This window comes from Amblyraja radiata, chromosome 20 (genome assembly GCF_010909765.2).
Source record: "Amblyraja radiata isolate CabotCenter1 chromosome 20, sAmbRad1.1.pri, whole genome shotgun sequence".
Taxonomy (NCBI): domain Eukaryota; kingdom Metazoa; phylum Chordata; class Chondrichthyes; order Rajiformes; family Rajidae; genus Amblyraja; species Amblyraja radiata.
The window spans coordinates 2,621,228-2,638,386 of NC_045975.1; the positions used below are offsets into that span (position 1 = coordinate 2,621,228).

Here is a 17,159-nt window from a genome sequence, read left to right on the forward strand (position 1 = left end):
AAGGAAATCTATATGGAAATAGGCAACGTTTCGGCCCGAAACTTTGCCTATTTCCTTTGCTCCATAGATGCTGTTGCACCCGCTGAGTTTCTCCAGCACTTTTGTCTATGTGGTTAGCTGCAGGGCACGCATTGAAAGTCAGTTTTTTGTTTTGTATTCAGCCTTTACTCCTGTTTCTCTTTGAAACTTTTCACCTTTTTAACCATCTCCTCAGCTGTCCTGTGAAGTGTCGCCCAGTCCAATGAGGCAACTGCCCTCCACCTACCTCTCCCCCAGCCCATTGGTGAGTTGCTGCCTGTTCTAAGTCCAGCGAGTGGGTGAAAGATTGCAGCCAATGTGTAGATTTACCGTGCACATGGAATTATGAGGGCACTGCTGCTTTCTTTCAATGCAATCTCTACGCTTAGCAGTTGAGAGCTTGTACCTGTTCACCAGGTCTTTGTTCAGTTTCACCACACCTCTTATGACGCAATGCTTCGTATACCGCATCATTGCTTATGGTGAGTGTTCGATTTAGGGTTACCATTCAGCTTTTGATCTCATTCATTTATTTGTGTTTTTCTTTGTTAATTATATTTCTGGTGCATTCCCAGCTACAGAGCATGAAATTCCTCTCTGCATTTCAGCACAGTTTAGTGTAGTATAGTAGGTACACAAAATTGCTGGGGAAACTCAGCGGGTGCAGCAGCATCTATGGAGCGAAGGAAATAGGCGACGTTTCGGGCCGAAACCTTTCTTCAGACTGATGGGGGGTGGGGGGGGGAAGAAAGAAGGAAAAGGGGAGGAGGGGGAGGAGCCCGAGGGCGGGCGGATGGGAGGGTGGGAGGAGACAGCTAGAGGGTTAAGGAAGGGGAGGAGACAGCAAGGGCTAGCCAAATTGGGAGAATTCAATGTTAATGCCATAAGGACGCAAGGTCCCCAGACGGAATATGAGGTGCTGTTCCTCCAATTTCCGCTGTTGCTCACTCTGGCAATGGAGGAGACCCAGGACAGAGAGGTCGGATTGGGAATGGGGGGGGGAGTTGAAGTGCTGAGCCACCGGGAGTTCAGGTAGGTTATTGCGGACTGAGCGGAGTAGTATAGTATAGTGTTGTGTAGTGTAGCAAAGTTTATTGTAGTGTTGCTCAGTGTGGTGTGGTTTAGAATGATTCTGTTTGGTGTAGGTTACTCTAGTTTAGTGTAGTTTAGTATAATTTGGTGTAGATGCATTTAGTTTAGCTTAGTTGAAAGATTTGATATTAGAGATTTTGTATTTAAACTATATATATATAACTCATTGTTTAAAAACATAGGAACATAGAAACATAGAAAATAGGTGCAGGAGTAGGCCATTCGGCCCTTCGAGCCTGCACCGCCATTCAATATGATCATGGCTGATCATCCAACTCAGTATCCTGTACCTGCCTTCTCTCCATACCCCCTGATCCCTTTAGCCACAAGGGCCACATCTAACTCCCTCTTAAATATAGCCAATGAATTGGCCTCAACTACCTTCTGTGGCAGAGAATTCCACAGATTCACCACTCTCTGTGTAAAGCAGTTAGGACTAATCTCTATTTATGTCGGGTTATGAGAGGGGTGGGGAACCTGCGGCCTTCGAGGCCATTAAGTGCGGCCTTTTGGATGAATCCAAATTTTGTAGAACAAATCCTTTTATTTTTATTAATATGATTTTGTTCTTTCATTATTTGTATTTTAATCTTAAAATGAATGTATTTAAAATACCAAAGAGTAAAAGCAGATTGAACAAAATTAGCATTTTTTTAAGCAGGGTCTTGGTGAGACCACACCTGGAGTATTGTGTACAGTTTTGGTCTCCTAATCTGAGGAAAGACATTCTTACCAAAGATGGAGTACAGAGAAGGTTTACCAGACTGATTCCTGGGATGGCAGGACTTTCATATGAGGAAAGACTGGATAGACTCGGCTCGTACTCGCTAGAATTTAGAAGATTGAGAGGGGAACTTATAGAAACTTACAAAATTCTTAAGTGGTTGGACAGGCTAGATGCAGGAAGATTATTCCCGATGTTGCGGAAGTCCAGAACAAGGTGTTACAGTTTAAGGATAAGGGGGAAGTATTTTAGGACCGAGATGAAAAAATCATTTTTTACACAGAGAGTGGTGAATCTGTGGAATTCTCTGCCACAGAAGCTAGTTGAGGCCAGTTCATTGGCTATATTTAAGAGAGAGTTAGATGTGGCCCTTGTGGCTAAAAGGATTGGGGGTATGGAGAGAAGGCAGGTACAGGATACTGAGTTGGATGATCAGCCATGATCATATTGAATGGCGGTGCAGGCTCGAAGGGCCGAATGGCCTACTCCTGCACCTATTTTCTATGTTTCTATGTTTTTAGCATTCAAATTCGCATTTCAACCTCACCTAGTTGATGTCTCCAAGGCCCCTAAAGAACTACAGATGGAGTTATTTGACGCTAAGAAAGATCCGATTGAAATATGGAAAAATGCAATAGAATACCCACGTCTTCGGCAACATGCACGAAAAATGCGTTCTTGCTTTTCAACCACTTATTGCTGCAAATCTACATTCTCCTACCTAACCCAAATCAAGACGCCCTTAAGATCACAAATGACGGATATCTACCCACCTAGAAGATCGGCTGAAACTGCGTACCACCATGTTGCAACCAAATATTCAAATGCTTTCCCACAAAAAGCAGTCACAACAAAGTCATTAAAAGGTTAGTTAACTTTAGAATCATCAACATTTTTCATTTTCTTGAAGTTAATACATTGCAGTTAGATTTTTACAAAATAATGTACATTGTGAACTATATCTAATTGAAGTTTCTTGGTTGCGGCCTTATTAGATTACAGCTAACTTAATGCAGCATTCCAACATGAAAAGGTTCCACACCCCTGGATTATGACTTGGACTGATTATTATTTAAAATCCTATTGCTATATTTATTTAGAGCCAATGACTGCTGTGCTTTACATAACACCTGTCTACAGCAAACTTCCTGTGTCATGGACTTTTACAGTGGGAGGCACCTAATCTCATGACACTAATTGGTCTGGTTCGATGAGTAATGAACGGCCCACAAACTATGGTGCAAGTCATGGTAAAATGTTTCTCATATGAGTCACAATGAACTGCATATTGACTGCAATGTGAACGTACAGATAGAAGCATAGAAAATAGGTGCAGAGTAGGCCATTCGGCACCTTCGAGCCAGCACCGCCATTCCATATAATCATGGCTGATCATCCCCAATCAGTACCCCGTTCCTGCTTTCTCTCCATATCCCTTGATTCCTTTAGCCCTAAAAGCTAAATCTAACCCTCTCTTGAAAACTTCTAGTGAATTGGCCTCCACTGCCTTCTGTGCCAGAGAATTCCAAAGATTCACAACTCTCTGGGTGAAAAAGTTTTCCCTCATCTCAGTCCTAAATGGCCGACCCCTTATTCTTAAACTGGCACCTCTGATTCTGGATTCCCCCAACATCGGGAACATCTTTCCTGCATCTAGCCTGTCCAATCCTTTAAGAATTGTATATGTTTCTACAAGATCCCCTCTCTCATTCGCTAAATTCCAGTGAACACAAGCTCAGTCAATCCATTCTTTCATCATATGTCAGTCCTGCCATCCCAGGAATTAACCTGGTGAACCTACGCTGCACTCCCTCAATAGCAAGAATGTCCTTCCTCAAATTAGGAGACCAAAACTACACACGATACTCCAGGTGCGGTCTCTGCAGTAGGATCTCCTTGCTCCTCTACTCAACTCCTCTTGCTATTAATGCCAACCTGCCATTAGCTTTCTTCACTGCCGACTGTATAAAAAAGAAAAATAAGTTATTTGTAGGATAGAACGGGTGATCTCTGGTCGGCATGGACTCAGTGGGCCGAAGGGCCTGTTTCCACACTGTCTCTAAACTAAACTAAAGGTTCAGTTCAGTTGGTTAGTGGGGTTTTACTAAGCATGTGCATGGTTGAATGGAAGAGACTAATGAGGCACCAATTTAGCACTTTAGTGGGATCTAGTCCTGGTTCCGTCTAATATGTTTATGTGACATATAGTCACACGTAGGCAGAGGAGGTAGTTGAGGCAGGTACCATAACAACATTTAGTTTTTAGTTTAGTTTAGAGATACAGCGCGGACACAGGCCCTTTCGGCCCACTGACCAGCGATCCCCGCACACTGACACCATCCTACACACACGAGGGACAATTGTTACATTTATACCAAGTCAATTAACCTACAAACCTGTACGTCTTTGTAGTGTGGGAGGAAACCGAAGATCTGGGAGAAAACTCAGGCAGATCACGAGGGGATTTATCCAGCATCTGCAGTTCTTTCTCAAACATAGCTTTATAAATCCAGCATTTGCCATGAGTTTGCCATGAGTTTGATATCTCATGATGGAAAGCTGATGTTTCTTTACCTGTCAACCTCGACAGCTACGGAGATGACACAGCCACAAATATAGGCTGCATAATCAGAGCTAGTGGGTTGGAAGAGATGCCAGACAGTGTGCTTTGGCGGAGAGAGTGAGCTGCAGCTGAAACTCCCACTGGGACTGTCGTCTACACAAGGCTTTTTGTGTCAACATGTTGTCAGCTTAGCTTAATGGCAGAGACTCCGGGGGAAGTAACTGGGAATCACCACTAATGTAAGCAAAGATCCACAGCATCATGCAGCGCGGAAACATGCCTTTTGGTCCAACTTGCCCGCCCATCTATACGAGTCCCACCTGCCCATATCCCTCGAAGTCTTTCCCACCAACATACCTGTCCAAATGCCTTTTAAATTTTTACAGGGCAGCGGTAGAGTTGCTGCCTTCCAGCACTTACAGCGCCGGAGACCCGGGTTCGATCCCGGCCACGGTGCGGAGTTTGTACGTTGTCCCCGTGATCTGCGTGGGTTTTCTCCGAGATCTTCGGTTTCCTCCCACACTCGAAAGACGTACAGGTTTGTAGATGAACTGGCTTCTGTAAATTGTCCCTGGCATGTAGAATAGAACTGGGGTGATTGTTGGTCAGCACGGACTCGGTGGGCCGAAGGGCCTATTTCATGCTGAATCTCTAAACTCTAGGCCACCCACGCTACCTGAAGATATCATGACACCTGACAGCTATGATAGTTTGACAAAGAAAAGAATAACAAATTTTAAAGTCACCATTTTTTAAAGAGTTAAAACTCTGCTAACACTTATCTACTCTCCCCACAGCCCTGTAATCAGCATTGAAATTAAACCACTTACAGATTCTGACTGGTGCTTGTTTGTACGGAGTTATAGACAATAGACAATAGGTGCAGGAGTAGGCCATTGAGCCCTTCGAGCCAGCACCGCCATTCAATGTGATCATGGCTGATCATCCCCAATCAGTACCACGTTCCTGCCTTCTCCCCATATCCCTTGACTCCACTATCTTTAAGAACCCTATCTAACTCTCTCTTGAAAGCATCCAGAGAACCGGCCTCCACCGCCCTCTGAGGCAGAGAATTCCACAGACTCACAACTCTCTGGGTGAAAAAGTGTTTCCTCGTCTCTGTTCTAAATGGCCGACCCCTTATTCTTAAACTGTGGCCCCTGGTTCTGGACTCCCCCAACACCGGTAACATGTTTCCTGCCTCTAGCGTGTCCAATCCCTTAATAATCTTCAATCAGATCCCATCTCACCCTTCTAAATTCCAGAGTATACAAGCCCAGCCGCTCAATTCTATCAACATATGACAGTCCCACCATCCCGGGAATTTGTACGTTCTCCCCGTCACCTGCGTGGGTTTTCTCCGAGATCTCCGGTTTCCTCCCACACTTCAAAGACGTGCAGGTTTGAAGGTTAAAATGTCTTGGTATAAATGTAAATTGTCCCAAGTGCGTGTGGGATAGTGTGTGGGAGTTGCTGGTCGGCAGAGACTGGGTGGGCCGAAGGGCCTGTTTCTACACTGCATCTCTAAACTAAACTGCACTAAAAATTCAAAAGTCAAAGATGGTCATAAAATGCTGGAGTAACTCAACGGGACAGGCAGCATCTCTGGAGAGAAGGGATGGGTCTTCTTCTTGTGTATGGTGTGCACAGCCTAAAGTTGTAAGACAACTTGTTCTGTTTGATCTTCCGTTTGTGCACGCCAGGTTGATTGCATTCGTCGAAACAGGGTGGACCATGTGAAGGTTGCAACCTCCCACCCCAAGGCATGGGTAATGTTTTGGGTTGAGACCATTCTTCTGAGTCAACCCTGTTACAAGATCCCTTGGAGAGATTCCCAGCATCTGCCTCTGAATACCTTTCAAAGCACAGGCTGGGAAGCCAATCCTCTACATTGAGCAGAGGCAGACATTCTTCATTGGACCAAATTGAACCCATGTCGAAGCACAGATCACATCTGGGAGAGCTGGCAACATCAATCTCCTGCGTTCAGCTCGTCACTGCACCTTGTAACTCCTGCATTCCCTCCCTCCCAATGTTCATTCCTCCACAGTGATGTGATGGACGCGGGGGTCCCGCCCCCCGGCAACGTCATGTCCGTTATTTGACTTTTCTGTTGAGCGGCCATTCGGTTCGTTGGCCTGTAGGCGACGCCGCCTTTCAGGTAGGTGGCGTTTCAGCAGAGCGGCCATTCGGTTACTTAGCTTCCACTTCTTTGTTTCGGCTTCTCGTCCGTCTGCGCCATGTCCGGGTACCATTCAACGCATTGCCTATCCATGTCCTCCAGAGATGCAGCCTGACCCACTGACTTAGTTTTGTTTAGCTCATTATCATCATATGAACCGAGGTACAGTGAAAAGCCTTTTTGTTGCGTGGGAAGGAACTGCAGATGCTGGTTTACTCCGAAGGTAGACACTAAATGCTGGAGTAACTCAGCGGGACAGGGCAGCATCTGTGGAGAGAAGGAATGGGTGGCGTTTCGGGTCGAGACCCTTCTTTAGACCGAGAGTCAGGAGAGTCATCTTTTTTGTCGCATGCTATCCAGTCAGAGGAAAGACTGTACATGATTACAATCGAGCCGTCCACAGTGTACAGATACAGGATAAAGGGAATAATGTTTAGTACAAGATAAAGTCCAGAATAGTTCAATTTAGGAAAGATAAGGCCAGGGCCACTGTTTAGTCCTCCAGCACTTTGTGTCTTTTTTAAGTAAAACAGTTGATCCAGTGGAATTTCTGGCGATAAGTGAAATGATTTAAGGTATACCAGAGGGAAGTATACTGATTTTTCATTGATAATTCTCCACTTCAGCATTGGAACAATGAATGGTTATAAATATTTTTTTCCTAAAGCAGTTTCTTTTATGGCCACAAGATGGAAATGATGCACTTTTGACTTTCGAGATACAGCGGGTAAACAGGCCCTTCACCCCACTGAGTCCGCTCCGACCAGCGATCGCCCCTTACACTAACACTATCCTACACACACTAGGGACAATTTACAATTTCACCAAAGCCAATTAACCGACAAACCTGTGCGTCTTTGGAGTGTGGGAGGAAACCGGAGCACACGGAGAAAACCCACATGGGTCACGGGGAGAACGTGCAAACTCCGTACAGACAGCACCCGTAGTCGGGATCGAACCCTGGTCTCTGGTGCTGTGAGGCAGCAACTCTACCGCTGCACCACCGTGCCGTCCCATATTTGCCGACCTGCTGAGTTACTCCAGCACTTTGTGTCTTTTTTCACTTATATGGTTGATCCCGTTGAGTTTCTGGTGATAAGGGAAATAATTTAAGGGTCAGGAGGGAAATGAGCTGATATTTAATTGCTGCAACTCTGTAATAATGTTGAACCTGAATATTTCTTTCCTAATGCAGTTTCTGTTATGGCCACCAGATGGAGATGGCGGACTTGAAAAAAAGTAACATGTCCCCTGTAGATCAAGGAACTGCAGATGCTGGTTTAAACTGAAGATAGATACTAGGAGCTGGAGTAACTCAGTGGGACAGTCAGCATCTCTGGAGAGAAGGAACAGTTGATGCTTCTGGTCGAGAACCTTCATTAGAAGAATAGGTCTACTGGGCTTATATTCACTGGAATTTAGAAGGATGAGAGGAAATAGAAACATATACAATTCTTAAGGGATTGGACAGGCTAGATGCAGGAAAAATGTTCCCCATGTTGGAGGAGTTCAGAACTAGGGGTCGCACAGTTTAAGGATAAGGGGGAGGCCACAGTATCACTGAGATGAAGAAAAACCTTTTCACCCAGAGAGTTGTGAATCTGTGGAATTCTCTACCACAGAAGGCAGTGGAGGCCAATTCACTGGATGTTTTCAAGAGAGAGTTAGATTTAGCTCTTAGGGCTAACGGAATCAAGGGATATGGGGAGAAAGCAGGAACGGGGGTACTGATTCTGGATGATCAGCCATGATCATATTGAATGGCAGTGCTGGCTCGACGGGCCGAATGGCCTAATCCTGCACCTATTTTCCATATTTTTATGTTTACAGCCACACTTCAGATTCTGGTTGATGCACAAGAGAACAAGAGCCAAAATCACTTAGTTATTGACATATGACATGCCAGGAACTGCAGACGCTGGGTGACAAAAAAAAAACAAGTGATGGAGGGCAGGAGGATGAGGGGTGATCTTATAAAGGTGTATAAGATCATGAGGGGGATAGATCAGGTCGATGCACAGAATCTCTTGCCCAGAGTAGGGTAATCGAGGACCAGAGGACATAGGTTTAAGGTGAAGGGGAAAAGATTTAATAGGAATCTGAGGGGTAACCTTTCCAGGGTGTGTGGAACGAGCTGCCAGAGGAGGTAGTTCAGGCTGGGACTATCCCAACGTTTAAGAAACAGTTGGACATGTACATGGATAGGACAGGTTTGGAGGGATATGGACCTAACGCTGGGTAGTGTAGCTGGGACATGTTGGCTGGTGTGGGCAAGTTGGGCCGAAGAGCTTGTTTCCACACTATATCACTCTATGACTCTGTGAGTAACTCAGCGGGTCAGGCAGCATCTGTGGAGAACATGGATAGGTGACGTTTCAAAGAGTGCTGGAGTAACTCAGCGGGTCAGGCAGCATCTGTGGAGAACATGGATAGGTGACGCTTCACAGAGTGCTGGAGTAACTCAGCGGGTCAGGCAGCATCTGTGGAGAACATGGATAGGTGACGTTTCACAGAGTGCTGGAGTAACTCAGAGAGTCAGGCAGCATCTGTGGAGAACATGGATAGGTGACGTTTCACAGAGTGCTGGAGTAACTCAGCGGGTCAGGCAGCATCTGTGGAGAACATGGATAGGTGACGTTTCACAGAGTGCTGGAGTAACTCAGCGGGTCAGGCAGCATCTGTGGAGAACATGGATAGGTGACGTTTCACAGAGTGCTGGAGTAACTCAGCGGGTCAGGCAGCATCTATGGAGCTAAGGAAATAGGCAACGTTTCGGGCCGAAACCCATAAGGGTTTCGGCCCGAAACGTTGCCTATTTCCAGAAGGGTTTCGGCCCGAAACGTTGCCTATTTCCTTAGCTCCATAGATGCTGCTGCACCATAACTCAGTGGGTCAGGCAGCATCTGTGGAGAACATGGATAGGTGACGTTTCACAGAGTGCTGGAGTAACTCAGCGGGTCAGGCAGCATCTGTGGAGAACATGGATCAGTTTATTTCACTTACATGTTCTTCCTAGTTTAGATTAGTTAAGATTAGAGATACAGCACGGAAACAGGCCTGAGACTTCGTTCTGTTTTCCTGAAACCTGTCAGATGTAAACTCACGTCCAGGCTGCCCTGTTCTCTAAACTGCAGGCAGTCACTTCTTTTTTTGGCATTAGCGACGGTGTGGAGAGAACACAGAAAAAATAAGTGACTGCCTGAAGTTTAAAGAAGGGGGCAGCCTTGACCTGAGTTCACATCGGGCAGGTTTCAGCAAAACAGAACAAAGTCTCAAACTACAGATCCATGTGAGTTTCGTTTAATTCTACAGTTGCATGGAGAATAAGATACTTCCAGCCCGGATCTATGCTGGTCGCTGGAATATGCCAATTCAATCTATTAAATAGCCCTGTTATCCATCGCCCTTGGATCAAGGATCGCCTTTATTCTCACTAGATGTATCTGGCATTGGTCCACCACACCACTTAGAGAATAAAAGCCAAATATGAAACTTAAGACCATTTACACAACAGCTCTTGGCTGAACAAACATTGATGCAATCCGGGTCTTTCTTTCAGAAGACGTCGGTGCCTCTGTGATTCTGTCCAAGGTGCTGGTTTCAAGGCAAAGCTGATGTACACATGAGGTGAGACACAAAATGCTGGAGTAACTCAGCGGGACAGGCAGCATCTCTGGAGAGTGGGAATGGGTGACGTTTCGGGTCGAGACACTTCTGCAGACTGAAGAATAATAGGTTCTTTAATTTACCCAAGGCGATTTGCTGTCAGACCCAATGATATCCTTGCCAAATGAAGACGTTGAATTCTAAAAGTGATGCAAGAGTGTTCCTTCAGCAACTCCAAACTTCCACCAAAGTTACTCCAGCACTTTGTGTTTTTTATCTTCAACCATCTACCTACCCAAACCAAAGAGAGACACAAAAAGCTGGAGTAACTCAGCGGGACAGTCAGCATCTCTGGTGTGGAGTCTGAAGAACCCGAAACGTCACCCATTCCCACTCTCCAGAGATGCTGCCTGTCCCGCTGAGTTACTCCAGCATTTTGTGTCTCACCTCATGTGTACATCAGCTTTGCCTTGAAACCAGCACCTTGGACAGAATCACAGAGGCACCGACGTCTTCTGAAAGAAAGACCCGGATTGCATCAATGTTTGTTCAGCCAAGAGCTGTTGTGTAAATGGTCTTAAGTTTCATATTTGGCTTTTATTCTCTAAGTGGTGTGGTGGACCAATGCCAGATACATCTAGTGAGAATGATCCAAGGGCGATGGATAACAGGGCTATTTAATAGATTGAATTGGCATATTCCAGCGACCAGCATAGATCCGGGCTGGAAGTATCTTATTCTCCATGCAACTGAAGAATTAAACGAAACTCACATGGATCTCTAGTTTGAGACTTTGCTCTGTTTTGCTGAAACCTGCCCGATGTAAACTCAGGGCATGCCACCCCAACCCAACACAAGTTCAAGGTTATGTACAGTTTTGGTCTCCAAATCTGAGGAAAGACATTCTTGCCATAGAGGGAGTACAGAGAAGGTTCACCAGACTGATTCCTGGGATGTCAGGACTGTCATATGAAGAAAGACTGGATAGACTCGGCTTGTACTCGCTAGAATTTAGAAGATCGAGGGGGGATCTTATAGAAACTTACAAAATTCTTAAGGGGTTGGACAGGCTAGATGCAGGATGATTGTTCCAGATGTTGGGGGAGTCCAGGACAAGGGACAGTTTAAGGATAAAGGGGAAATCCTTTAGGACCTAGATGAGAAAAACATTTTTCACACAGAGAGTGGTGAATCTCTGGAACTCTCTGCCATAGAAGGTAGTTGAGGCCAGTTCATTGGCTATATTTAAGAGGGAGTTAGATGTGGCCCTTGTGGCTAAAGGGATCAGGGGGTATGGAGAGAAGGCAGGTACAGGATACTGAGTTGGATGATCAGCCATGATCATATTGAATGGCGGTGCAGGCTCGAAGGGCCGAATGGCCTACTCGTGCACCTATTTTCTATGTTTCTATGTTATGCAGGAAGGAACCGCAGATGCTGGTTTAAACCGAAGGTAATAATAATAATAATAAATTTTATTTATGGGTGCCTTTCAAGAGTCTCAAGGACACCTTACAAACATTTAGCAGGTAGAGGAAAAACATGTAAGGGGAATGAAATAAATATTAGAGACAAAATGCTGGAGTAACTCAGTGGGTCAGGCAGCATCTGTGGAGAACATGGATAAGTGACGTTTCACAGAGTGCTGGAGTAACTCAGCGGGTCAGGCAGCATCTGTGGAGAACATGGATAGGTGACGTTTCACAGAGTGCTGGAGTAACTCAGCGGGTGCAGCAGCATCTGTGGAGAACATGGATAGGTGACGTTTCACAGAGTGCTGGAGTAACTCAGCGGGTGCAGCAGCATCTATGGAGCTAAGGAAATAGGCAACGTTTCGGGCCGAAACCCTTCTGGGTTTCGGCCCGAAACATTGCCTATTTCCAGAAGGGTTTCGGCCCGAAACGTTGCCTATTTCCAGAAGGGTTTCGGCCCGAAACGTTGCTTATTTCCTTAGCTCCACAGATGCTGCTGCACCATAACTCAGCGGGTCAGGCAGCATCTGTGGAGAACATGGATAGGTGATGTTTCACAGAGTGCTGGAGTAACTCAGCGGGCCAGGCAGCATCTGTGGAGAACATGGATAGGTGACGTTTCAGGCTGGGACCCTTCTTCAGACTCAGCATGGAAACAGGCCCTTTTGACCCTTCAGACTCGGCTGTAAAGCAACTGCAAAACAGATGCTTATGTCTCCATTTTCACCTTAGAGGACCTGGTTCTATATATATCCCATGCGAGAAGCAGCTGGTGCAAACATTTGCCAATTGCCACAACACAGAGGACAAATACATGGATGTAATCTTCACAGAAGTATCCTTTTTCTTTGCTCTCTTCATCTTCATAATTCGTTATCGCTGGCCTTTCAAAAATAAACATTTGTTCATGTTGTGACTGAAGGGAATCATCGGTGAAGTCCTTGGTTTCCGATTACTCCCGATAAGGAAATGTAGAAGCTGAATAAATGCAATGATTGGTCGAAGCTCAATGCTAAACCCATTGATTTGGAGACGATAGGACTGACGCACTATAAATGGTTGCTCAGCCCTCTCTCACCCCCAACACATCCCAGTAACCTGTGGCTCAGGGAACAGTCATGAAGGTTGCCTCCTATTCTTTTTGAATGCAGCATGATGAATAATTACAGTTGATAGTTCTTTTAAAATGTACTTCTCTATTTCAGACATGGGACGATGACTACTTTTGTATATAAATATTTAATGTTGCAATTGCAGAATATGGATGAAGTCCCATGTCTGAAACTGTACCATCATGTGTGTGTGCATTGTTAGTGCATTTCAGTGACTAGCGGTAACATAAATGTCATATAAATAGTTTTCATATTAATCTTGCATTTTGTCCATTCAACCAGGCTGCTTGATCTTGTGTAAGAAAGAACTGCAGATGCTGGTTTAAATTGAATGTAGACACAAAATGCTGGAGTAACTCAGCGGGACAGGCAGCATCTCTGGGGAGAAGGAATGGGTGACGTTTCGGGTCGAGACCCTTCTTCAGACCGATGTCAGGGGAGGGGGCGGGACAGAGATAGAGTGTAGTCAGAGACTGTAAGACTATTGGGAGAGAGCTGGGAAGGGGGAGGGGATGGAGTGAGAGAGGAAGGGCTATCTGAAGTTAGAGAAGTCAATGTTCATACCGCTGGGGTGTAAGCTGCCCAAGCGGAATATGAGGTGCTGTTCCTCCAATTTGCGCTGGGCCTCACTCTGACAATGGAGGAGGCCCAGGACAGAAAGGTCAGTGTGGGAATGGGGACGGGGAGTTGAAGTGTTGAGCAACCGGGAGATCAGGTAGATTTATCTTGTCTTGAGACACGCGTTCAATTTAACTATGCAAAGGAGGTTTGTTGGTGTCATGTGATGTTGTATGTGTTAATGGTGTTATTTTGGTTGTTTTTTTCCCCCAGATCAGTTTAATGTTCCAAGCAATGGTCCCGTCTAAGACATTCACAATTCATCTGCTTCTCTTGGTACTCTGCCGAGCATCGACGGTGTCTATGAATAAATGCCAGTTGACGAACATCACCATCTCCGTGGAGAGGGAGGAGTGCGGATTCTGCGGGACAATAAATGTCACCTGGTGTTCCGGTTACTGTTTTACTAAGGTGAGAGCAACTTCACATCACTGGCTAAATATTTAAGAAGGAACTGCAGATGCTGGAAAATGGAAGGTAGACAAAAATGCTGGAGAAACTCAGCGGGTGAGGCAGCATCTATGGAGAGAAGGAATAGGTGACGTTTCGGGTCGAGACCCTTCTTCAGACTGATGTTGGGGGGTGGGGAGGGGGCGGGAAGAAGAAAGGAAGAGGCAGAGACAGTGGGCTGTGGGAGAGCTGGGAAGGGGAGGGGAAGGAGGGAGAAAGCAGGGACTACCTGAAATTGGATGTCAATGTTCATACCGCTGGGGTGTAAACTGCCCAAACTAAATATGAGGTGCTGCTCCTCCAATTTACGGTGGGACTCACTCTGGCCATGGAGGAGGCCCAGGACAGAAAGGTCGGATTCGGAATGGGAGGGGGGAGTTGAAGTGCTGAGCCACCGGGAGACTCTGAAGGTGTTCAGCTTCATACGTTAGGCACAGATTACTGTGTGCGATCGGGCAGTAGCAAACCTCAGGGGAAAGTATTTAACGTTGAATTAAGATAGTTTTGTTTATTGCCTCCACGTGTACCGAGGGAAGTTAAAAGCTTTTTTGTTGCGTGCTCAAGTGATTAGGATCGAAGCATCTACAGGTACATGATCATGGGAAAAACCGTTCACGACACAGTATGAGATGACACGACAGAACCTTGTTTATCCCAGGGGGAGACGACAGTCATAAAACACAAGATAATGAAACATGAAATTAAAGTGACATGTGGAAAGGATCGGGGGAGTCAGTCTCAGTCTGCCCCACGACAGAAGGGGGAGGAGTCGCGCACTTTGATAGCCACATGGAAGAAGAATCTCCTGTGGCGTTCTCTGTAGTTTAGTGCAATTATTAATAATTTAGTAGAATAATTACAGACTAAATGTTGATAGCTATTATGGTAGAATCTTACAGTGTGGAAACAGGCCCTTTGGCCCAACTTGCTCACCCCGACCAACATGCCTCATCTACACTGGTCCCACCTGCCAGTGCTTGGCCTACATCACACTAAACCTGTCCTGTCTATGTATCTATCCAATTGTTTTTCGAAACGTGATAGTACCTACATGGAAGAAAATCACCCCAGGCCACTCCCTCTTCTCCCCTCTCCCATCGGGCAAGAGGTACAGAAGTGTGAAAACAAACGCACACACACCTCCAGATTCAGGGACAGTTTCTTCCCGGCTGTTATCAGGCAACTGAACCGTCCTCTCACCAACTAGAGAGCGGTCCTGAACTACTATCTAACTCATTGGAGACCCTCGGACTATCTTGAATCTGACTTTATCGGACTTTATCTTGCATTAAACATTATTACCTTTCTCCCGTATCTGTGGACGGCTTTATTGTGATCTTGTATAGAAACATAAAAAATAGGTGCAGGAGTAGGCCATGGACTTTACCTTGCACTAAACATTATTTATGTCATTCCCTTTATCCTGCATCTGCACGCTGTTGTAATCATGTATTGTCTTTCCGCTGACTGGTTAGGAGGCAACGCAAGCTTTTCATTGTACCTCGGTACACGTGACAATAAACTACACTGAACACAACTGTGAGCAGCGGCTCTACCAGCTGTGTCATCGTGTTGAATATATTTAAAATATTAAAAATATTAAATGTTAAAATGTTTAAGAAGGAACTGCAGATGCTGGAAAAATCGAAGGTAGACAAAAAAGCCGGAGAAACTCAGCGGGTGAGGCAGCATCTATGGAGCGAAGGAAATAAGCGAGTTTCGGTTCGAGACCCTTCTTCAGGGACAGTCAGAATGGTCGGAGAACTGGGAATGGGGAGGGATGGAGAGAGAGAGGGAAAGCTAAGGCTACTTGTAGTTAGAGAAGTCAATATCCACATCGCTGGGGTGCAAATTAAAGACTGAAACGGGTCTCGACCTGAAACGTTACCTATTCCTTCGCTCCATAGATGCTGCCTCACCTGGCTGAGTTTCTCCAATATTTTTATCTACAAGCGAAATATGAGGTGCTGTTCCATCGATGTGAACCAGCATCTGCAGTTCCTTCCGACATGAATTATTCACAGTGTTGATGATATGTTTGTGCATTTTTTGGGGGCTCAGCTGATGATTTTCCCCCCGGAATTCTGTTTTTTTAGGATCCAGTCTGCAAGCACACCTTGGCGTTTGTGTACCAAGAGATTTGCAGTTACAAGGAGATTGTCTACGAAACGATGACCATTCCCAACTGCCCTGCCAACGTTAGCCCTTATTATACCTACCCAGTTGCAACGAGCTGCCAGTGTGGTATGTGTAATACTGATACCACTGACTGCACTGTCTCAGCGATGGGACCTGTTCACTGCTCGCTGGAACAGCCAAGGAGAAATGATTCGAGCAACTCGCAAATCACTTCCAACCCATCCAGCAGGACCAACGTCAAGGACATTTAACGCACTGACCTTAAACCCATACTCTGCCCGGGGAAAAAAAAACTATTGTCCGTTTGGGCAGTGGTATGATGATCGATTTCTCCCACTTCGAGTAACCGCGGCATTCCTTCCCTCTCTCTCTCCATCCCTCCCCCACCCAAGTCGCACCAGCTTCTCGTTCTCACCTAGCAAACAGCTAACTACCGACTGTTCCCTTTCCCATCGATACTTTTACAGCGTATTCTTCATTCATTTGTTCCATATCTCCCCACATCAGTATCTATGTCTCTCGTTTCCCTCTCCCCCCTGGCTCAATAGACAATAGGTGCAGGAGTAGGCCATTCAGCCCTTCGAGCCAGCACCGCCATTCAATGTGATCATGGCTGATCATCCCCAATCAGTACCCTGTTCCTGCCTTCTCCCCATATCCCCTGACTCCGCTATCTTTAAGAGCCCTATCTAACTCTCTCTTGAAAGTATCCAGAGAACCGGCCTCCACCGCCCTCTGAGGCAGAGAATTCCACAGACTCACAACTCTCTGTGTGAAAAAGTGTTTCCTCGTCTCCGTTCAAAATGGCTTACCCCTTATTGTTAAACTGTGGTCCCTGGTTCTGGACTCCCTCCAACATCAGGAACATGTTTCCTGCCTCTAGCGTGTCCAAACCCTTAATAATCTTATATGTTTCAATGAGATGCCCTCTCATCCTTCTAAACTCCAGAGTATACAAGCCTAGCCACTCCATTCTCAGCATATGACAGTCCTGCCATCCCGGGAATTAACCTGGTGAACCTACGCTGCACTCCCTCAATGGCAAGAATGTCCTTCCTCAAATTAGGGGACAAAAACTGCACACAATGCTCCAGGTGTGGTCTCACTAGGGCCCTGTACAACTGCAGAAGGACCTTTTTCTCCTCTTCTCAACTTCTCTCATATAGAAACATAGATAATAGGT

General features: G+C 45.8%; 1 protein-coding gene across 1 annotated transcript; it reads left to right on the forward strand.

Moving 5' to 3' along the window:
- The first annotated feature begins 324 nt into the window (after nt 1-324).
- On the forward strand, nt 325-16,472 carry fshb (follicle stimulating hormone subunit beta). The gene is made up of 3 exons (XM_033038641.1): nt 325-500; nt 13,601-13,798; nt 15,934-16,472. Exons 1-3 carry the CDS (start codon nt 498-500, stop codon nt 16,225-16,227), a joined length of 495 nt encoding a protein of 164 aa, XP_032894532.1. The 5' UTR covers nt 325-497; the 3' UTR covers nt 16,228-16,472.
- The last annotated feature ends 687 nt before the right edge of the window (nt 16,473-17,159 follow it).

Bases quoted from the DNA above. Each gene is read 5' to 3' on its own strand.
- fshb (XM_033038641.1), top strand. The intron at 13,799-15,933 runs GTGAGAGCAACT...CTGTTTTTTTAG, and splicing joins CCGGTTACTGTTTTACTAAG to GATCCAGTCTGCAAGCACAC.